The 24,580-nt window shown below is 39.5% G+C and overlaps 1 protein-coding gene and 1 non-coding gene across 2 annotated transcripts; both read left to right on the forward strand.

Annotated features, from left to right (window-relative positions):
- Positions 1–11,565: 11,565 nt before the first annotated feature.
- On the forward strand, positions 11,566–11,916 carry LOC115227994 (protein yippee-like At3g11230). The gene has a single exon (XM_029798674.1). It carries the CDS (start codon positions 11,566–11,568, stop codon positions 11,914–11,916), a length of 351 nt encoding a protein of 116 aa, XP_029654534.1.
- Positions 11,917–13,100: 1,184 nt separating this feature from the next.
- Trnal-uag lies at positions 13,101–13,181 on the forward strand. Its single transcript has one exon. It is a non-coding gene; the product is annotated as a tRNA-Leu (tRNA).
- The last annotated feature ends 11,399 nt before the right edge of the window (positions 13,182–24,580 follow it).

Raw genomic sequence — 24,580 nt, forward strand, 5'->3', positions numbered from 1 at the left:
TTTGTATTTGATGACAATGAGTCAGAAAGCGCCTCATATTTATGTTTTGCCAAAATTCAACTTGTGTCATTGGGAAGAGGGAAGGCAATTCAGGGCCCATTCCAACTTTTTAGGGTTGGAAATGACGTTTATTCTAGAAAAACGGGACCCCAAACGGATTTATTGAGATTAGAATAGGCTGGGATGCAACAAAGGTTGATCAAACTCCACAAACGACACCAAAAACTGTCTTGGGGATTAAAAAACCCAAAAATGACTTGATTTTGAGTCCAGAAAAAACAGACACAACCATCAAAGATCCAGAAAGTGAAAATATTTCCCAAAATACAGAAATGGGCGAAAAAGAAGAAATACAAAATATTCAAAATAAATTAGAAAAAGGTCAAGATATAGAAAAAAATGAAATTTCTCAAGAAATTGATTCACCAAGAATGAGCCAAGATTGTAAAACAGAAAATGTAAAACTCAGTATTGATGCAATCCTAGACTCATTTAGAAGAGGATACAAAGAAAGAAGAAATTAAACGACCATCGATCATAAAACTCCCCGACCCTCCCAAACAGTCGTTAATGCCAAACATAAAAACCGGGGACAATACTTCAAAGAAAGTGCGCATCTCCGAACCGACGACCATAATTCAGGAACCCAAAGACATTTTGACAGAATCTTTCAGCGAGACAAAAACAGAATACGAAGGTAGAAATGTTAAATAGTCCAGATGACTTTGAGTTCTCCACTGAGGAAGTCACTGAGGAGAGTTTGGTCTCCAAGACAGTTTTGTATTTTTAAAAAGTCAAAGACCTCCGATGATGTCACGATAGTAGTACACAGCTTCACTCCGGGGTCAGTCATAATGACAGACTCGCGGGTGATGAACTTATTCGTTTCTTACAGATTCCTACAACTTCCCGCTGAACAAACAGAAACCGAGTTTTCTCTCCCAAAAACAGACAAAAAATTGAATTTCGACTTTGATAGAGGTTTTGGGATTACGTAACTTGTAGTCTTTGATGTCAGCCACGTGAACAATTATGAAAGGAGACAAGATTTGGCAGTAATGTTGATTAAGGAGGGCAACAGTGGGTTGGATTCTTTTTTAATGTTGACAGAATTTGTTTTACGGTGGTCAGTGAACCGGAAAGTGACGCGGACGGAGACTGCGAGGATCTCGGAAGTTGTGTGGTGAACATAAAAGATATTTTGTTGGAGAAACAGGACTGTATTGGCAGACAAATACCCGGTGATTACTCTATTCCTTGATAAACTCAGTTCTCAGTCGTAGCAAGGAGGAAATTGGGGTTTTAAAAGTCACCGTGAAGTGTTACGATGTCCTCAGGGTGATTGAAAGCGAATTGAACGGAAAATGACTAAATAATTAACTTAATTACAAATAGTCTCGAATTAGAGTTTGTTCTGATATTGATTAGAGAAGATTTGGTTTTAAATCGTAGAAATTTTGATTTATTTAGTCTACTGATACCGCATGTGGGAACAATAACTGATTCTTGTTTAAGCAAGTTTCTCGAAAATTATGATAACCATTCTGCTTTCAATGAAGAGGTTTTTAAACAAATAGACTAAAAACTGGACATTTTTATAAGGTTAGGGTGATTAGGTGGCGATACGATTAAAGATTATTATCAATAAATGTTTGTGGAGGACATGAAGCAATCACAACGAATTGTCCATCTCTGGTCAGCTTGACTATCTCACTAGACTACAAATAAAAATCTTTTTTCTTAAAATTGAACATAGTTTCTTTACGATGTTTTGTGATCCTAATCTCTATAAACGTAATGTGTTTTGTTAAATAAAAGAAAAAATAATTTAAAAATAAAATATTTAAATAAATCCACACTATTATTTTAGTGGTGTCACATCTTCATTTCACGATGAACAAAGACCGTTACAAAGGAAAGACAATCCTTGCCCCAATGGTACGTGCCAACAACCTCCCCATGCGCCTACTGTGCCTCAAGTACGGGGCTGATTTGGTCTACTCAGAAGTAACAACAAAACTAACATTAACAGGAAATAATCGACAATGCACTCCTCCGAACAGAAAGAATAATAAATAGTATATTTATATGCCCTACTAGACCAACTTGGCACAATTGATTACGTAATCGGCGATTCTGTCATTTTTAGGACATGTTCTGTAGAAAAAGACTACATAATATTCCAACTTGTACTATTTTTAGATCAATAACATCAAAGGGCACCGCCAATCCACAAACCGCCTTAGAAGCAGCTCTCAAAGTGTTGGCTGAAATAATCTATTTTGATAGGCAAGGGGATGTGAGTGGAATTGATGTGAATATGGGGTGTCCCAAGGCTTTCTCGGTCAAAAACGGAATGGGATGTGCTCTCCTGTCTCGTCCTCAGCTCGTCAAAGAAGTCCTATTTTCCCGTGCTACTTTAGATCCTCACAACACTGGTTGCCCACCTCGCAGTGCCTGTTACTTGCAAGATTCGTGTATTGCCTGAGGTACCCCACTAATTATATAATTAATTAATAAATTATTAATTAAAAAATATTAATTAAAGGAAGGATCGACTGAGAGTTTGCTCAGACTAATCGAATCAACGGGGGTGTCAGGAGTGGCAATTCATGGGAGGTACCCCAAGGACGAACGAACAGGTCCATGTCGGTGTGATCTCATCTCCTCCTCGAAAAGTGTCCTCGGGGTCCCTCTGATAGCCAAGTGAGTGGAGTATTATAACACAAGTGGTGGGTCGGGGACGATTATTAAGGAGTGGAAGGACATTGCCACATTCCGTGATCTTTGTTCTGCCGATTCCGTTATGATAGGCCGGTCAGCTATGCGGAATCCGTCCATCTTTAGTGAGAGTGGATTTGCCCCGGTGTTTGAACTATGCCAGGAGTATCTACGACTTGTAGGGGGAGTATATTTAATGTAGGCTATTGACTATTCTCTCTCATTTCAGCGGACAAAGTACTCACTCTCCTCCATGGTCCATGCTGGTTCTCTTCCCGAGTTGGCTCGACAACTTGTCCTCACATTGACATTCCGTGATATATGGTATATATTTAAAATTTAATAATATTAGTGTTCTCTTTCAACTGGAGGAGTATTATTTATCAGTGCAGGTCGACCGAGGAGTAGACCCAATGGCCAAGCCGGTGGTAAGCGAGGAGGAGGGAGTGTACCAGCTGTTGGTGTGTCTGTCCAAGTATGTCTATCCCTCAGTGTTTAGGAAGGACATGAGAGGCAAGACATCAAAGGCACGGTTATTCGAAGATTCGGTGAGGAAGAGCAAGACCCCGCCTTTATACAACACAGTATGAGTGGTTGTGGTCAATGAAGGTGTCGAAGGATGGCAAATTCAGGAGTGTGGTGTCGTATGATGGCAGTATGTATGCTTCCCTCAATTGGTGTAAAAATAAACGTATTGCGGAACAGTCCTCTGCCACTGTATGTCTTGAAATTATGAATTTGATTTAATTTTTATTGCTTAATTATTCGTCGTTGACTTGTGTAATTTTTGTATTCTTGTTTTTATGGCTCGTAAGCTTAGTTTTGAGTTAAAGGTCAAAATTGGCGAGGAATTAAGTGAGAATAAACATCTTACTAAACGAGATATTGTAGATAAGTCCAAAAAGGTTGTTTATTAATGTAAGTTTGTAGGCGCTGTGTAACGTATTAGAAGAATTATTTAAGAATATTCAACGCTCTGCTCATATTTTATCCTAAAAATTGGATAAAATTGTTTTTGAGGCTTTCACAAGACAAGGGAAGAATTTATTTCTGTTTCCGGTCCTCATTTTGAAAATATTGCTTTCAAAGTAGCAAGGATGTTGAATTATTTGGTGTTCAAAAGGTTCAATGACTGGTTGGAATAATGTAAGAAAAGACGTCATTTAAGACAATTAGTGGAGAGAAAAACTCTTTCGATGTTTCTTCACTTGATATGTTTTTTCCCAAGTATGATGAATATGTAAAAGAATATGTTCTTCAAAATATTTTTAATTGCGACGATACTGGGTTATATATTAAAGGGAAATTAATGAAAAATATGCTAAAACTATTTAAATGTTTATTAAAGTGAAGGAAATTTAGACCTTTTTGAGGCAATTTTTCACAATTGATGTTCCAAATGGAGGTTTTCTGTAGCGGGAATATACTGTGGAAATTTATTAGTTAATGTGTTAATGCGACATTATTCGGTGGGATTCTACCACTGGTGGATTTGATTCAATACGGAGTGGCGACTCTACTTTGGAGTTTTCTTGAATCAATTTTTTTCCAAAATTCCATTTGAAGATGGCTCCATAAGTAGCAACAGTGACAATAGAGTTGGACATATTTTGACTTTGAGAATACTACTATCCCTTAAAGAGGGTAGTCTTCTTATGATAGGACATAACTAACAAATGTTGGGACAAGTCACCTTGACTAGTTTGTCGTCCCCAGGAGTGACAAAGTACCTGCCACAACAGGAGACATCCATTCCATTAATATCCCCGTTGTCCGAACTGGACAGAGTCTTGACTTTATCGAGTTGTAGACTACAGTGCAATGTTTTCGTGTGATAGTCTACACGAACTGCACATGTTTGCCACCAAATTACTTTAAACCCCATATGTCTCATTTCCGGCATACCTCCCCTCATTGGAGTGGCCAGACAGCTTATTTTATTGCTGCTTCCACTACTGCTGACAAGTGAGGATACTCCCCATAATGACAGTCAAGGCAAACAATGTGTTCTCCTCATCCCTTTGTACCAATAGGCCATCGAGGACAGTCCTATAAGTGAGTTCTATTTCCAGGCCATTAAATGATAAAACCAATTCCTGTGTATTCCCCATTTTATCAACATTTGTTAATTACAATAAAATTAGAATAATTTCATTTTAAATCATTAAGTCTAAATCGGTAATGGTCCTTGTTGGCTGCAAAAATATGAACAGTCCCCGAAACATGGACGATTGCCTGTTCCACGAGGATTGTCCCCTTCCTCCCCACGTGATTGGTTACACTACGAAGGGAAGGGAACAGCCAAGTGAGAATCCTCCCACCTTCAGTCACCAGGACTATGCCCTCCACTCTTCCCCAAGTGCAAGTGGCCACCGAAATGCAATTTATAGTCACCACGTTACAACAGGGAATCTTTATTCTTTTTTCAATCAAAAATGTATCTACATTCCTAATCTTAAATAATATATATTAATATATACTTCAATAATATTCTTCCTTAATATAAGTAATTTTGAATCTATAATAAAATATATAACTCTACATAGTCGACGTGATTCACCTTCATTGGTCACATTTATCATTTGTGTTGCCGGGTGAGAGGCCATAAAGGAAAGTTCGTCAATAATATTACCACATATCACTAAACATCCCCTCACACCACTAACATAATCTCGACGACTTTCTAAACGACATTCGTTCGTGTAGTCCCAAGTGGTGGACTGTGTTACACCTCCCCCCAGTCTCCACCAAGAGAACCAATTTGTTACCCCCTATATATACATTCGTACTACTTTTGTCATCCAGGGCCATGAATAGATGTATGTAGGTCACACCCCCCCAGTCGTGGCTGACCGGCAATGCCCGATACCCCACCAACCAATTACAACTAGAATATCCACACAATCAACAACCACATAAAATTAGCACACATTGTAGTATTTGATGCACACATCTCGACGTGGCGATGAATGATCTCCTGGAGGGACATTTGGTAGACCACTCGGCCATAGTCATAGTCGAGCACGACGAATCCCCGAGTAGTGCCCACAGCCAGTCTGGAATATACACAATCATCACAGTTTGGTGGCCTCCTCACAACTAATCGAGTTGATGGTGGCCTGTAGGAGACACACGAGGGTTGGTTTGATGGAGTACAGCTGGCTTTGTTTGTGGTAGTCGTTCCCCATCTCGATTGTGCTGGCTGTGTTCATCTCCACGTTTATTTCCATTGTCTTATTATGTTTATCCAATTTACACTTTTGTTGGGATTTCCTGCTTGTATTCCAGTAGAATGAAGAATATTTGCTGGGTTGTCGAGAGGATTATTCTTTTATTCGTCAAATCTACGTGTAGACGGGTTATTCTTTGGTTTTCGGCTATAAATTGTGGCTTTTTGTCTGCCTTTGGGTTTTTAGTGTGAATGTACATAAAAGTTGTCATTTCCGTTATAAATGTTGTCGTACTGCTGGAATAAAAATCCTGAATAGTTAATTATGTTGATTAAGAACACTGAGGGCCCTCCCACGTCCCAAATTTGGATGAATCCGTCCTTAGTCCTATAAATGTATATTTTTGATGTCCCACGTCAACAGGAGTATGTCTCGTTGTATATATTTAATTCCCGCATATAAAGTATTATTCCAACAATTCCTATAAATGTATATAAAAAAATATTTTCTCATTACATTGAAGAATAGCCAGTAAAATGACAAAGTTCTCTTTTCTGAAAGTAGGCAAGCACATTATATGGACAGTCGAGGATAAATCGGGAGGCTGAGATCGTCTCATGGGGAATGGAGGCAAGGAAGGGAGTCCGGACAGAGAGGAATTCCAACGCAGGTGTAATTTCGAATACTCTGCACGAATTGAGGGTAACCACAATGATAAATTCAGAGTGGCAATCTGATTCTGATTGTGATAACATTTCGATAAACCTTCATTTATTTTAAAAAAGTCCACTCCTAAAATTTCATTTTCGAATTGAATTTTTCGTTTTTTTGAGTTCAGTTCAATTTGAATGTCGCATTCGTGAACAGTTGCCCCAAATGATTGTCCACGAGTCTCGTTTATAAGCAAATTTTGAACTTTTTGAGTGTCCCCTTTATCTAGTGAATTACAACAATCAAACTCAACAACCCGCTTTACAGAAATTGTCACTTTTAGTAAAAGGTGACAAGTCAATATTGCATTTAAAAATATTTCCGTTTTCGTGACCGGAAAATAATATTCTCCCATCCTGATTAAGAGCCAAACATGTCAAATTCTGGAAATTAGTCATTGGAGTTCAAAACTGGTTTACTTTCGACTTGTTTAATTATTTTCATGTTTGTAAGGTCGAATATAACCACAACGTTGTCTGTTCTGCTGTAAATTACGAAATGTGTCTTTTTATGGCAATGTTCGACTATTCCTTGAACACCACTTTTAAGACTGACTGGGTGACCATTCTTTAATTTTCTAAAAAACATAAATTCTATTTTTACTCACGTTTCTTTAATCCAATAAACCTCTAAGCTGTCCAAATCCATATAAACAAGTTCTGGACTATTTGTTAACCCAATCCACAGTCGTTTGTAGCCATGAGATACACAAGAGATTCCAATATTCTGACAGTCTCTACTCAATTCAAAAGAGATTTACACATTTCGCTCAAAAAACGAGTTTTCATGATGACCAGAATCCCGCATCGGTATTCTAGTTTATAAAGATTGACATTTCCGTTGTTGAAGATACAAAGTAACTTATCCTACATGTTCAGGACTAGATTGAGTACATGTTTTGGAATGAGGTGAATGATTTTTATTTCTGGTACTACAGTCTTCACAAAGAGGACATCCTCGAGGGTATAACTTAAATAACATTTTGAACAATTTTTACATAATAATTTGATTATTGGTGGTGGCTATTGCTAGTCTCATGTTTATTCTGTCGAAGGAATATTTTGTTATTCGTTCATCAGAGGAGAAAAGATTTACTTTTTCTCTGTCGGAAAAAACTTTATTTTCTGAATTTTGTTTTGAACTGGTTCGACTATGTGACATTGGTCGACTTGATTGTGCGATTTTTTGGCTTATAAGTTCATTGCATTCGCGTCAAATTCCGCAAGATTGTGATTGGTCTGTATATCTTATCTATTTAATGTTAAATATGCCTAATCATATTGCACGATACACACTTGCTACATTTCTGAACAATAATTTGATTGGGTATATTTTGTCTGTAGAACTTCATTTCATGAATTTTTGACTATCCAGACAAAATATTCACCAAAATAATTTAAGAATGTCCAAAAATCGATATATAGACATTCTTAAGAAATGGTTCAATCATATATTCAAACGTAAATATTAAAAAGTAGAGGGCTCAAGACCGAGTCTTGAGGTACCCCTCTTTTGCGATCGACAAATTCCGACAAACTGTTTCCGCATCGTATGTATGACCTCCTCATGGATAGATAGCTCTTCAGCCAATCGACTGTTCTAGACCCGGGTTTTATTCTGGCGACACTTCCCAAGAGGCCCAGGTGCCATACGCTGTCAAAAGCTTTTGAGACATCGAGGCAGATAGAAATAGTCGCTATATTGTTTGCAAGACTAAGCGTGATGACTTTCTCGAATTCTCCGAAACAATCTCCGTAGGATCTTCTTCGTCGGGATCCCCACTGCTCTGATTCCTCTACGAAGTTCGAAAGCCTTGTGAAGACAATCCGTTCCATAATTTTAGAGACGGAGTATATTAGGCTTATTGGTCGATAGTTCTCTGTATGGTCCTTCATTTTCCAGGCTTTGGAATCATACGTACGATTGACTTTTTCCAAGAGTCCGGTACGTATCCAAATCTCCAGCTTGCATTGTATAGTGCGGTCAAGTATCGTAGGAGAATAATTGGAGCATGTTTGAATACAGTAATTGGAATGTAGTCATGGCCGGGTGCATTGTTCTTGCAGCTCATAATTGCGGCATACGTTTCTTCCAACGTTATGTCTCTGCACAGTGGTATAACTCAAATTAGCTTGCCTCACTCTCTGTGCCTCACATATAAATTCTTTCGGATTATGTCAATCGGATCCACCTCTTGAACTTTTGCCAGTTGTTTTCGCAAATGTGAGGGAACTTCATCGAGCGGGATAGCTATTCCTTCAGTTGTTTTGGAATATTAATCGACTGAAAACCATTGATTTTGTGATGCTGCTTTCCCTTTAGCTTCGTTTCATTCACAACAATATGTCCATGTTTATCAATCTAACCAAGTAGGTTAGCTCCGTAGCCCGTTTCCGAATTGACCGGGCGTTGATAGCGTAAAAACGCTCATCTCGTCAAGTTTTGGTGACTGTCCTCCATAACGAGCTCCACCAGTTCCAGTAAATTTTTAAACGTTTTTTTAGTCGTCGTTTTCGATTTAAGATGGAGATCCTCTAGTTCTGCTTTTAAATGTTCAATTGCACTTGTCTTTTCGTCTGCCACCAGTATGTTGCATGGTGATTTTCCCGGGATTGACTTAGAAGTGTCCCCGAGTTTCATAGATGTCATTCTTTTTTGGGTTGAATCATAGATTCGGTTGTGTTTACGCCTTGTTCCAACTTTAATTTTGGTTTTTGCGTAGATATAGTGGGTGTCGCAGTTTTCAAAGTGTTTGACATGGATTCATAGATATCGTCAGTCTGAACTTCAGCGTCCACGAATTTTGTACTTTTACTAAAATTCCATCCCTTCCAGGTATTTTGTAGTTTAACTTTTCCTGTTTTTATCTTTTCGTCTTGTATTTTCATTGCGGAAGACGTATTAAATTTCAGTTTACTAGACTGATCTGTAGTTTTTCGAGGTAATCTCTTTTAAGAAGCTCCTTGACAACAGGAAATCCACCGTAGTTGACCATGTGTGCTGAGGATCCACAGTTTATGCATATTAAGTTGCTGATATTCCAAAACCGACAGATCCTACCAGTCGTCTCATGATCTACGCGGACGACATACTAATAACGGATACTTCATGGAGAAAAGACATCTCGTGTAGGAAATTAAAAAGATATGTGACAAGAGTGGAAGAGTGGTGCATATCAAAAAGACTGAAACTCGCAAAAGAAAAGTGCACCACCACCTGGATTGCAAAACAGGGAGCTAAACGAAAACCGCCGAGAAACCTCCATGGGTTTACAGTAACGGAGAAACTGAAATACCTTGGGGTTGAAGTTAGATCCAAGAGTTCTTACTTCAGATACATCGACTCGAAGAGAAGGAAATGCGCTCAAATTATCAGGAGCATATTTTACTTCCACCTTTGTTAATTGGTAAACGATCCTGTGCAGATCTTCGGAATGAAAGGAAAAAGCATTATTAACCAAACTAGACAATTTCCACTGCTAGTAGTTTTCAAATTCTCAAAGGAATCTTAATCGGGGCGTGGAAAACATAATCGAGTTGGGTTATCTATTGAAGGGGAGACGTCAATTACTCGAAACCTCAATATACAAATATGCTACTCGCATTTGTACTATTATTTTGGTCATAAATAATGTCCAAGTATTGATACACTTTTGTTAAGATACAAGTTAATTCAAGACCGCCGTGTCTTAAAATTGTTGCGAGAATATCTAAATTGTCGGTCGAGAGTCATCGATTATTGATAATTAATGAAATCTATGTTGAGTAGTGAGGGGAGTCCACTCAAACAAATTGACTTGTTTGTTGTGCACAGTTATTAGTTGTAAGATGTAATAAATCAGTGGAGTGATAGGACATTCTCGTACCAGTGGAATAAGAGAGAGCTTAGAACAATTTAGTCGAAGACACTCCGCTTCCTTCGCTCGCTCGGTCGGCGGATTTCAAGGACTAGCCACGATCCAAGAGAGTATTCTTGGCTCCTGGAACGTCTGTCGATTGCTGTGATCCGAGAAAACGGCTTCGCCATTCGCGAGGCTGGCCGGGTGTCTCGTGAGGCCTTTAATTAGCTTGGCTATCTTTTTACTTTTGGATATCGTTATTTACGTAAAAAAAAAATTTAGTCCAAGAAATCGCAAATTCACATAGACTACGCGAAATATTATTTTTCGAGAAACTAGACGACTGGGAGACATTTACATTATGGAAAGAAAATGTGGAGAAGTCGATTTGGAGTCAATTGACTTTATTTTTTAGATTTTTGCAGGCATCAAGGAATTGTTGTATGCTAGACGGAATGACAATCTTTCCTTTTCGGGACGACAAGTGCCTCGTCTGGGATGCTACGTGCATCGACTCTTTCTCTCCATCGGCAATCATGTCATCTACCACTTCCCCCGGGTCCGCTGCGGAAAAGGCTGAGACGGCCAAAATTAAAAATACCAAGAACTTGGACGCCGTTTTATATTCGTGCCAATCGCTTTGGAGACATCGGGCGTCGCAGGGCCTCTAACCTCGGCCTTCATCGACATTGGGAGGAAATTGGCCCACAGAACGAAAGAGCCACGCGAGGTTTCGTGGCTATTGCAGCGGATATCCATCGCCATTCTCCATGGCAACACGCATGCGGTACTTTCCGCAGGAGGGTGCGTGCTTTAGCCCCCCCGGAGTTTCCCCTCTGCACATTCCTAACTTTATTTTTTTTCTCCCAACTTTGGGGTTATACTCTTTAATATAGTGCAATAATATAGGAAAATAGTATAAACATCATGTGATTCACAAGTGGCTTCGAAATTATATGTGCATGTTAAATTAATTCTTTCAGTATTGAAGTGGCTTATAGATTTTACGGATTTGAATCAATTGATTAAGCCATTGATTATTTCTATTCAAATTGATCTATTAAATTTAAATCGAAATCGGTATATATGAATTATAAATACTTATTTATATATTTCCGACTGTCAATGGCTATTAGATATTTTATACCCCCTAACTCTTCATACTTTTACGAATGTAAAAAATGTTTAATCCCCTTCGCCAACTTGGACGACATCACATCAGCCGAATTCACAAGAAGAGGAATAAAGTCATACCAATTCTCAAAAGTGGTCAACATCAAGTTTGGGAAGATTTTTGACACAAACATACGATCGAAGCACTACCTAATACAGAATGCCTACTGCAGTGGCTGCCTCACCAAAGTTGGGTGGAGATACGAGTTCACGTTCAATGACGAGGAACAGCACAAGGAGGACATGACTATCATCAACAAAGCCTATGTAATCCATCACGTCGATCCGAATTGTAAGGAATAATATTACTTCTTGTTTTATCACTTTTTTAATTTGTGTGGTCTAAATATTATTTCTACCTGAGGCGGAACTAGCAACTCTCTCTGATCCTTAAACCTCCTCCCAATCGACAACCCGACCTCATTAAAGAACGAATGAGTGTTTTTTACAGCGACTCCAACGATCTCCGGGGCAATTGGTTCAACACGGTAGCGGTTCGCCAGGGCTGAATACTTTTCCAATTTTATCTTTTCGGAGTTGATTGCAGCCGAACGATGGTTCGCAGGGGAAGAGACAAGTCCCTTTTCGTCAACGGTCTCCCACATCTGCAGCGGTGTTTATCACATTCGTCCAAACCGAGTCGGTAAGCGACACCGATCCGGATGACAACATCATCTAGCCACGTCTCAATACTGGAGAGCCAAAAAGAATTCAGTCAGCTGCCAGAGTGATGGACTGATGCTGCAAGGAGACAAGCTAGCCGGTGTTGGTAAAAGTTTACCGAAAGCTCAGACACACGAGCTCTACATGCGACAAGTCCCAGGCACGTTGGGAGGAAAACTCTCCAAGCCTCTCAAAAAAAGGGCGATCCAGGTAGCAAGCCGACTAAACAGCGTACAGGCAAGATCCGAAAGGTTAGTGCAGGATCTCTGCACATCGAAAAAAAGAATAGATATGTCAGGAGTGTTAAATCGGATGCGATATGGATTTTCGCACCTCGGAAACTAGGAAGAGCAAACATTGGGCAATCCCAGAGGATCGAAGCGGACATTGATGACGGATTCAGCGGCTTTTTCAGAATGATGTCGTTTGCTGGGAGTAGATCCATTTGCAATAAACAGGAAGATCCATTTGCTTCTGAGAGTGAAGATGAGGTGGGCAGATAGTGCTGTTCCTCGGGCGGAAAAGGTAGTTTGTGAGTCCTGGATAGAAAGAAAGTCTCTGAAAGTATGCATCGGAGCTAAGGGTCGGAAAGGAGCCACAGAGGATGGTGACTCATCGATTCAGGCGGGACACAGCGTAAAGAAGTCTGCCTCAGAACAGGAGACGTTAATGATCTCAGTCTTCGTTGCGTTGAACGAAAGGCCGAGGACAAATAGGGATGTGACAATATGTTCGATAAAACAGATTGAAAGAGAGACAGAAAGTCGGGCTGCATAATCAATTGAGAAAGAAAAAGAAGTAGTAGAAGCTGATTACATTAAACAGCCGACATGGCCGAGCGGTTAAGGCGGTAGCTTTAGGTGCTATTACGGAAACGTGCGTGGGTTCGAATCCCACTGTCGGTATTTTTTCAACCTCGAATTTTTAAAAACATTACCTATTTTAAATTTTTAAAAAAACTCGGTAAATATAATTTTATACGTAAAGGATAATTTGAATATTAAATCGAATAAAATCGACATGTAAATCTTTCGATAGTGTGCAATTTGAAGCACTTGCAATCTGAGTCAAATAATATTCTCGTTTTTGCTAATGTTTTAAAGGTCTATCTGAAAGATATTGTTTTATTTAGATTATGAAATTTATTATTGTTTTTAATAAACTATTTTGATTTAACCGCGCTTAAATTTGCTGTGGTGTTGAGTTGTTGTATATGGAAGAACGGGATTCATATTGGGCAGAATTGTACGATTCAAACTTTCTCTCCACCGACTTTTATGATGACTCAACCACAAAGATCAACGAACCTAAAAAATACGACTGTGCTCAAAAAGGACTATCTGATACCACAAACTTACAAGAAAATACACATCCTGATTTTCGAGAAAAAATGACATTAGCACTATCCTCCCTCAAAGAGAAATATGAAGGACTCGACCCAACTGCCTCCCAGAAATGGCTTTTTATAATGAACGGGGAGTTCCGTGATTACCAGTTCAACATTGCACAGAAGGCATTGTATCGCAACACTCTTGTCTCACTACCCACTGGTTTGGGGAAAACATTTATTGCAAATATAGTCATGTATAATTTTTACAAGTATTCATAATTTGTGATTCTATTTTAGATGGTACCCACGTGGAAAAATTATATTTATGGCACACACAAGACCGTTGGTTAAACAACAGCTTGAGGCCTGTTTTGATGTGTTTGATATTCCCGCCAATGACGTGGTTCAACTAACCGGTTAGAATGTTCTGGAACGTTCTAGAACTTTTCAAGGAAGTAAAATGGTTTCTTTAAGGAAAGATGACTGGGAGACAAAAAGGGTCTTCTTTCTAACACCTCAAGTGTTTGTAAACGACCTTGTTCGTTATCCTTTCGTGGCCAAAGAGGTCAAATGTCTGATTGTGGACGAGGCACATAAAGCTCTGGGAAATCATGCCTATTGCCAAGTATTCCCATTCTTTGTGTTGGAAGGTTGTGAGACAGTTACTGACTGTGGGCTGTGAATTCAGACTTGTGGCTCTGACTGCCACACCAGGCAACTCGGTGAAGACAATTCAGCAGATAATTGATAACCTATTAATTGGACATATTGAACTGAGGACAGATCAGTCGATTGATACTCGAAATTACTCATTTTCTCGCCTAGTTGAAAAAATAGAGATTTCCCTGTGTGATCATCCAATCGAGAATATTTCAACCCAATTTATAAAAGTAGAGTTGGGTGTCTGATTGGGTAGATTATGCACAGTCAGGCTGCCAGGTTATATGAAAACAACCTGATTGGACGACTCCAGCCTCGAGCCATTTCCAAATTCTACATTCTGAAAGCCCGGGAACAGTTTAGGAGGCAGAATAGTGCCTTTTCTGTATATATAGTGTGGGATTGATATTTGTGGGTTAGAAGGTGATGCGTGGAGTATTGGAGGCTGACTTTGCCAACTGTATGAGTCTGTGTCATGCCTATGAACTACTAATCATGCATGGACTTGTGTCCTTCAGAAATTTTTTCCTGTCAAGGGACACCCAATCAGGTCAGAAGGGGAACAAGACATGTCTGCTTTCCACATTTCCCGACATTAAAAGTTTATTGAGTAAAATTGATAGGTTGAATAATATAATCACTTTTAGCACCTGTGGACACCCCAAGCAACAGAAAGTTCTAGAAATCCTGGTTAACCACTTTGAAAACTCTCCCAATTCTCGAGCCATTGTTTTCTCTCAGTACAGAGATTCGGTAGAAGAATTGGAGGGAATTTTAAACAGTCGGGGATTTCCCGCTATAAAAGCACGTGTTTTTGTAGGGCAGAAAGCTACTGGGTCATCTTGTGTGACTCAAAAAGATCAAATGAAAGTGATGGAGCAGTTTAGGGGCGGGGATTGCAACACACTGGTCTCCACGTGTGTGGGGGAAGAAGGACTGGACATTGGGACTGTGGACATAATAATTTGTTATGACGCAACAAAGTCCCCAATCCGCCTCATTCAACGAATTGGGCGAGCTGGGAGGAGGAGACCTGCACGTGTGTTTATGTTGGTGACAGAGGGAAGGGAGAACTCAGTTGAGTCCAAATGGATTAATATAGATGTACATCAAGTGTATTGAGAAGAGGAGAGTAATCACGGATGCCATTGTCGACCCCTCAAAGTGCCTTACCCTCTACCCCAACACCCCGAGGATGATTCCCCCCAATATCACCCCCACTGTCCACAAGATTACCATCCAGCCCACTTTATATACCCAACCGTAAAGTGTCATAATTATGATAGTTCTAAGCGAAAGTTATCGCTTACTCAAACAAAGAATAAATTGGCCAAAAAAAGTGCAGAACAGTCAATTCCCCCAGAAAACATTGCCTTCCTGGAAAAGTTGGTGAGAGATGAGAATTACACTCAGTTGGAGGGGTTGTTTAAGAGGGACTGTCTTGTCTTTAAGCCAGTTGTGTTTGTGTGGTATTGTTAGAATGCATTAAAACGAATTGTACATTTCGCAGATACAAGTGGGAATGTGTTGTGGAGTGGGGATGCTGGACATTCCTTCCTCGTGCGGGGATATCTCCTTCTTAGAAATCAGTTAATTGTTATGGATGGACTGGAGACTGGCTCGTTTGGTGACAGAAATAAGACTCGGGATGAGTCATTGATCACTAGACCGAGGAAGAAGACATTGAGGATATTCAGTGATGATGATTCTGATGACTGTGGGGATTTGGTTGCACAAGCAATGAACAGAATTACTTGTTCTCCTATCCTGTCCTCCAAAGTCAGGCGAAATGCCCCTTCCGTTGACAATCCCTCCAAAGTGGAGTGTCCTTCTCTGCAAAATGAAGTGGTTCGTTCACCTGAAATAGTGGGGGAGAATATAAATGTGGACAGTCCTTCGTTATTTTCAAATAATGCAGTAGTTTTATTTGATTACATAAGATGGAGGCCTCCCCTTGTTTCAAAAATGACTTGTGCTTTGACTTTGGGTATATTGTCTCACCTCCACTCCAATCCACGCCTATTCATAATGTTTTGGTTGTTTATTATTGATAGAATGTTATTGCTGATTCTCATTGTGTTGAGAATGCCTATTGTGAAGAGTTCTTTGGTGACGATGTCATTGGGAAATCTATCAAACTGGCTACTGAGAGTGAAGATGATGAATTTGATGGTTTTGTAGACTATTCTTCTTATGAAAGTGGCATTAATAATCTAATTTAGTGGATTGGGACGAGCATTGTGACTTGAATGCGTTTCATTTGGATGCAATGAGAGACATTAAGGACGAGAATTGCGAATTTCTTCCGCAGAAAACATATATTCCTAATAATCTACAATATTCGCAAATCCCAATTCAAGATGCTGATTATGATTATGACAGCTTTGTGGTTCCTGACTCCGAATGTTCTGAGGAATCACTTCCTCCCCCAAAGAGGAAACGACGGGTAATTTCTTTCTCTTCTGGAAGTGACGAGAAGGTTCTAGAAAATCCCGTGATTCAGGTTGATTCAGTGATTAATATTTGTAGGATGAAGTGGTTAACCCAAATGGATATTTTATTTATGCCGATTCTTCAAAAATATATTTATTTCACGTGAGAACTATTTTTATTAACTTTTCGTAGGAGTTAATTGGAATTCTTAGGTTTAAAATGAATTTCAACGTCCATCTGTGTCAGTTAGAGTACTGCCATTTTGCACTCACTCCAAAAGTGGCCTTGTTTATAATAAACGTGGATTTGGGTTGATTACTATTATATAATTCTAGAGAGTGACAAACCCAGAAAACAACTTTCAAGCGACGTGATTGATAAATTAATTGACGATATCAACAGGACTGCTGATTTATACGACAAAGTGTGGGTCATTCTCGAACTCCCCGAGAACCAACCGAAGCCACGTTCTGTCGATCGTCTACTTTGCAGTGTCGTAATGTCGGAGGCAATGTTACTCCAGTCTAATTCAATTGGTATGACTTGAGAGTGTTATTAGTGAGATACCACAGCAGAGTATATTCGTAGTATCCACAAGTCATCTGCCTCATGTCCATCTATAATTTGGTCGGAGAATGATTTGGTATGAATAATGAGTGTAAATGCAGATATTCAAGTCGTTGTGTTCTTGTGGTGTGATGAATACTCCTTCGTTGATGGTCTTAATGAGCAAGTTCTCGGTGCATGATGTTATTACTGGGTTGGGGTGTCGTAGGTATTGTAGGGATTTGGAGGTTATTGATAATGTGACTCAGGTGGGACTAAGTCGATTGAAGAGACTTAGGGAATTGATTTGTTATCGCACCATGCCGGAGATGACTCCAATTTATTAATGATGTATAAATATATTTTGTTTGTGACTGTCGTCGTGTAATGAGGAGATTTTGGGGAAATATTTGATTAATATTTTCACTTGTTCTGGTTAAACTGTACAGAGCACAGTCAACAAGATCAAGTCATTATTAGACGAAACATAATTAAGTCTTTTTGAGCTATTGAATTAATTATGTGATTCAAAAGTTGAGCCTGCGATTAACACTTTATAATGAACTATTAGGTTGGTGAAGTAGTAATACAGATTTGTCGAGGTGTCTTCAATACCATTTTTCGTTTATTATATCTGATAACATCTCGAACGGCGAAATGCAAACAACTCAAAAAACTATTTTGATTATTTCATTGTCTATGCCACTGTTTAAAAATCAGAGTATTCAGTCAGATAGAAAAAATCTATCTTTATTTTCTGTCTGTGTTCAATGAGCATACTTTCCTGCGTTCTCTTTTGCACAACCGACTGCATGCACGTCTTCGTTCCTTCTTCAATTAATAACTTATGAGTAAAATTTTACCAAATAAGTGCATTGATATAAAAAATTTTGACAGTCTGCAATTAAATTCAAACAGATTGATTTGTCGTCGGCAATTAACGTTGAAATATTCCCTTCATTACTAGAACAAACAGCCATGGTGTAAACAAAGTGAGATATGATCATGCTACTCTTTATTATTGATAACTGTTTCATCAGACTAGAATCCTGCAAACATCATGAACGTAATATCATAGTAGGAAAATTATCTCTTTTCCAGAGTTTCCAATAACAACCTTCTTGAAAAAATAATCAAAGAAACAACTCTTCAAATAGAATTCTAAAATTTAGTTGTTTGAAAGTTGTTCCCGACTTCGTCTGACATATAAGCTTTCAGAATTATAATCAATTTGTAAAAAATACAAATATTGTGGAGATCAATTCCATAAATTTCGCCATATCTGAGAAAAGAAATCGGTCTGTATCATCAATTGGAATGGAATCGTAGCCAGCTGTCCCGAAAAAAGAATTCCCTAAGAAAAACAAATCCCTCTGGATGTATAGCATTTTTGCACGATCTACGAACAAATTTTCCTGTTTTCTCCAACTGGGATCTTTATGGGATGGCAGGATGTGGCTATTTCGTATGTGAAGGTTGAGTGTTGAATGGGAGTACCTAAAAGTTTAGGGCAGTGAGATCAATCCAAATAATTTTTCCATTTACACATTTTAGTTCCTATTGAAGACAGTCAGTTTCCTATGAAGTGGAGGAGTTCTAAAGAAGAGATATTTTTAGAATTTTATTTTGTTCCTCAGATTCAAATCATGGAAAGTTCAATACTAATGAAATAAATATAAATACATAGATTAAAGTGTGTTAATAATTTTTTGCTCCTATATTCTTTTTGGTCAAAGGCAGGTGTATTTTAGTTCTTTCAGAAAAGGTATCCTACTTTTGTCAATAGCTTCATTAATAGTTTTTTCCGAGCTATTCCAATTTTGGAGATTGTCATTCCCAATTTCGCATTTAACGCGTGGGATTTGAAGTTTTCCCGGCATCGCCAAAAAACAAAAATAAAGTGTTTAAGCTCAAATAAAGTAACAGCTTATAATTTCCACAACAAAAACTATTTCTGTGCGCATTTTTCATTTCCCGGAAAACTGACAGAAGTTTCCTGGCAATTAGCGCGCTTTTGAGTATGCAGACAAACCTTTAAATCTCACCATTTTTGGGACCAGCCAAATCTTGGCGAGATTTAGAATTTGGCATGCATTTGCACTTTCGGTTGTTTATCAAAATTATATACGTAATTGAATGATGATTAATTATTTATGTTTTAAAATTGTAAAAAAGTTAAGAAATCCACAAATTGTTTTAAAAAGTTGATGAAAATAAAGATCCATCTCAATGAAACTATAATCAATTAATTCCGATTGTTCTATAGGATTCAGAATTATAAGCGGCATGACCATTTAATCGTAATTCTCAATCTTTATTTCTGTTTCTGGCGCCTGATTTTCACATGTAATTTATTCGGCATGTCCGCTAAATAACATTTTTCCATTCAAAATATGTAAATAGAAGATCTTGACTTAAATTCAGCAATTTATGTAAATCGACATGATCAGTTTCATTGTCAATTTTGTCCAACATCGCCTCAAATTAAAATTTTTTGCTAACCAGTCATTGCTAGTCTTGAAATCAGTAATTCCATATAGAACTGCGACTTTGTTTGCTTTCAAACAAAAAAAATTGTCGTTCATGAATCCGCCACAAAGTTCCATTCATGTCATAACTTTTGTATCAATAGTTGAATATTTTAAATTGAATTGGCGTTTTTGCTTAAGAAAAGAGGATCACTGTTAAGTATTTTTTGTTCCTCAAGCCTGAGATCATTGGTTGATCTCTGTGAATTTTTTTTCTTATTATTGAAGAAAAAACAGCGGCTATATGTTCCATTGTAATATGTTTTTTATTATCGATGTAGGATATTATGCGTTTTTTTATTAAACGTCAGTCTAGTACACTTGCGCATTTTTTAACTCCCCAAAATTTTTCTGATAATAAAAAATAGTGGCGAGATTCAAAATTTTCTTTAGAAAGGTTTCTTTAGAAATTTGTCTCTCAATGATGCGAGCCGGTACTTAATAACTAGCTTATTCCGTTTTCCTTCTTATTTATACAAATTATTCAAAACATTGTTTCAATTTTCTTGAAAAATGTAGCAAACAATGGAGTAGCGAGTAATAGAGGTTTGACTGTATATCAGATCTAAAAAGAATTAATTAGACTTAGCATACGTCACTTGCTAAGCATATATTATATTTCGATTCACACAAAACCATTTTTGCTGGAATAGGGTGGTTTAACTGAATGTCAGACCATCGATAAGGGCGGTCATATCACCAAAATATAGACCGCAGAGCTTAAAAAGGTCTCAACATCGGAGGGAAAAAGGCAATGAGGTAAACAGACAAAAAATGTTCAAAGTCTTTGGATAAAATTATTGCTCAGTCTACAATCCCAGTAAACTAGAAAACGTTTCTAAATCGACCTCATCATTGCCCGAATGCTGTGATTAACCAAAAAGAAAGATTCCAGGTCGATTAGCAGCCCTCTAGCATGTCTAACTTAAAACAGTAGAAAATGCAAGCCAACATCGAATACCACTATACAACATGAGAGTGCCAGAAAGAAAGAAATTATTCTGTGTGATATTCGTGAAATAAGGACCAAGTAAGAAATATCAAGCCATAGGTTTAAGCATGGGGACAGTCTTCTTTGAGCCGCAGGTGCTACAAACGAGAAAGACGAGTCGACTGCTCTTCTCTAGAGCAGTGACCGGGGACTTACACATGTGGCACGTGACGTATTCCTCTAACAATGACAAACCAGTCTTACTTATATACTTTTTGAGAATAGTCTCAATATTGAAATTGCGGATTTTCCCTTAATCAAAAACACCCCGTTCATGTCCACACTCCCCGTCGTGCCCAGTTCGGCCAACAGAAAGGCCCCCAAGTGGGCAGACTCGCGGTTTATCCTTCCACTCACACCACTCACTCACTGCTCGGAAATTTCCTTAAAGTTGCAGAATGCAGTCTTCTTGGTGCCCGACCGAACCACCTGGGGGGTCTCAGGACGAGTTGCTTCCTCTCCCCACTCACCATTTCCGGATTCTTTTCTGCGATGATGGAATATATTCGGTCGATCATCTGCGTGAGGAATGGAATATACGAATTCATAGGTAAATCGGCCTGTCGAGGAGTTGCTCGTGTCGTTCTCGGCTTCCTCCACTTTTTCCACGACTGGACGGAATATGTCGCCCTCTCGTCTTTTCTTCTTCTTAAGTCCGCTGAATTCGTTGGTGACTGGCGGAGGATAGTTGGGGGGAGGCGGGTGGAGTACATCGCCCACCTCGAACTTGACTTGTTTCTTCTTTTTCTTAGTTGGCAACTCATCAACCACAAAATCAGTCATGCTCGTTTATTAATATTATTAATTTATTAATTATTAATATATTTCCATATTACTAGTTAATATTTCAGGAAATGTTCATAACCAAGTCTTCAATTCTTTTGAGGAATGAAACAATAAAAGAAGTAATATGAATTATCAATAATTATAATTTAGTAAAATATAATTTATTGCGAGGTTTATTTTGTGCGTTGTGAATTCCTCACAATTTATTCCCTTGTGGAGACAACTCTAATACTCATAGAAACATGGCAACCAACAGTTGTTCTCGAGTATACGCCGACGTGCTTGATGACAAATTGGAGGAGTACTGGGACTACGAGTCTCTCTACATAAACTACGGGTAGTGGTGGTAGACCAATGGCAGATCCCCCGACAAGTACAGAATAATCCGGAAGATTGGGAGAGGCAAGTACAGCGAGGTGTTTTACGGAGTGGACTCAGTCACTTCCAACAAAGTGGTCATCAAAGTGCTAAAAGTACTGTCTGATATCACCCAGCCCATTCGGTACACCAAAATACAGCGAGAAGTGCACATTCTGCGAAACGTGGGCGACCACGAGAACATAATCAAGTTCAATGAGATAACCAATTCGAAAGAAGTAGTCCTCCCCCTCATTGAAGGGTCACCGTGCCCTCATCTTCGACTATGTCCCCCACGACGTCCGGGTTGGGTGTGTGTGCTGACTGTAGGCCTTCGAGAACCCTTCCCTCCCGGAAATCCGCATGTTTATGTTCCAACTCCTGAAGGTAGTGCTGTGGGGGAGTGCAGGCCTTGGATTACTGTCATTCGCGGGGGATCATGCACAGAGACGTCAAACCTCAGAACCTCATCTTCAACCGAGCACAGCAGAGACTGTATCTCCTGGACTTTGGACTGGCTGAATATTATCACAAATATCAGGAATACAACGTCCGGGTGGCTTCCCGACACTACAAGGCCCCTGAATTGCTTGTCAATTACATGATGTATGACTACTCGGTCGATTTGTGGGCTACTGGGTCCTGGCTGGCCGCACTGCTTTTTAGAATAGACCCCTTCTTCAATGGAAAGGACAATGTCAATCAGGTTGGTTTGCTGGTAGCATTCAGCTTGTGCGAGTGGAGAGAGTGTTGGGATTTGCAGAATTACAGGCATACCTGTCCAAGTACAATATCGAGTTGGACAGAAAGATATCCGCCGCCATCACCAGAAAGTGTCAATTCTTGTCATTGTAGACACAACCGACGTCCCTGGATGGACTTTGTTACTGAGGCCAACTATGCGCTCTGTCAGCCTGATGCCATTGACCTGGTCGACTCACTTCTCAGATATGACCACTCCACTCGCCCCACTGCCCTCGAGGCACTGCAGCATCCTTTTTTTACTGGAATGTCCTAACTTTTAATTCCCTTTGCTTTCCTGCTTTTTATGGCTGTTGACTCTTTATTTACTCATCCGAGATATTTAAATTAATTATATTTAAATAATGCGTCGTACGTGTCTTCTTCCCAGACCATCGAAAGCTCTCGTGTTCAGTCTGGCCACGTCCAACGACTTTGGGCGCATATTCGTGGGGTCGAGGTCGGGGACTCTCACTCCACACCAAAAGTCAATTTCCCCCTCCATCGAAGGAATATCCCTAAACCCCTCCAACTCGCAATCCCTCGCCGCATGCGCACGGAAACTGGCCTCCCACAAAATAGACGTGCTGGTGCATGATATGTCTTCTGTCCTCCTCCACCAGTACATGAATTGTCGAATGAACAGCATATCCCTCAACGTCAACTGCCAATCCCTCCTTCTCAGGTTCCCATGTGAATTTATTATCAGTGTCCGAGCATTCCTTCCTCTCCTGGCCAAGTCTAGTAATCCACACGTCGTCGTCCTGTGTGCTCCACTTAACCTCGACAGTCAGTGGACGACCCATCATTTCAGTACTCCTCCCTTCCTAATGTCCAGATATGACTTTGGCCCACAATTTCAACTCCTATGCCACTCTTGCCCTCGCCGAAGAACTCAAAGACCAAGGAATAGCTGTAAACTCTCTGTGGAGTCGGAATTGTATGTCCTGCATTGATTGGCAGTGATTTGTGACCTCCCTCTGAACATTGCAGACAAGTCACTGCGGGACATGTGTGCCACGCCCAGTCTCATGGCTCGGGCCATCAATCACATCTCCAAGCAAAACTCGGGCGGGTTTACGGGGAATCACCTCATTGCGGAAGACATGTTGGGGGAGAAGAGCAGGGAAGGTTATTCCGTGGGTGTATTCTAGACTTATTCCCTGCCTTCTTGATGGGAGAATACAAGCACTCGCCCTACGCACTCGTTCGAGCCAGTCAAGTATAGAATTGTCCTAATCTAGACTGGGCCTATTAAAACGTTGGACGGACTGAATATATTCCAGTCCATGTTGCAGAAATATGTAAAAAACGTGCCCTTGTCAGACCTCCCCTCCTCTTCATTCAATATTGTCATCAGGACGTGCAGTCTCGATGACTGGATATTCAAATGTGAGGGCAGGACATGCAATCTTGTCAACACAGTCGACTGTTCTCAAGTGTACATCCTCTCCCTTCCCCAACAACTCCTCCTGAGTGTCCTGTCTTCTAATCTACACCCCAAATATCTCAGCTTCAGTTCTGGGTTCTTCTTTAAAGGATCTGTGTCTGCCTGGAAGATGTTCGAGGGTGTTTTGTTGATGGCTCAACAACACGTGATCGACAATTTGAGTACTAATTCGTCGACTGTCTGATCAGTCACTAATAATACTGTCTTTGTATTGCCCTCTTATGTCGACTAATTTTATTGTGTGCCCAATTAGGGTGTAAAGTGTCAATTGTTAAATGGATTGTGATAATAAGGATACTCTCGATAGTACTCATTTGGGTAGTACCCATTATACATGTAGTGAGGAATCGACACCCTCGGGTTGACACTAGATTATATGTCACCACTCATACTAATTGACCTGCTGATAGGGCAAATACGTGTCAGGCATTTGTGCAGGGGGTATTTGTGACCTGTCGATACTAAACTTGATAGCCCATGAG

This window comes from Octopus sinensis, unplaced genomic scaffold, assembly GCF_006345805.1.
Source record: "Octopus sinensis unplaced genomic scaffold, ASM634580v1 Contig08757, whole genome shotgun sequence".
In the NCBI taxonomy this organism is placed as follows: domain Eukaryota; kingdom Metazoa; phylum Mollusca; class Cephalopoda; order Octopoda; family Octopodidae; genus Octopus; species Octopus sinensis.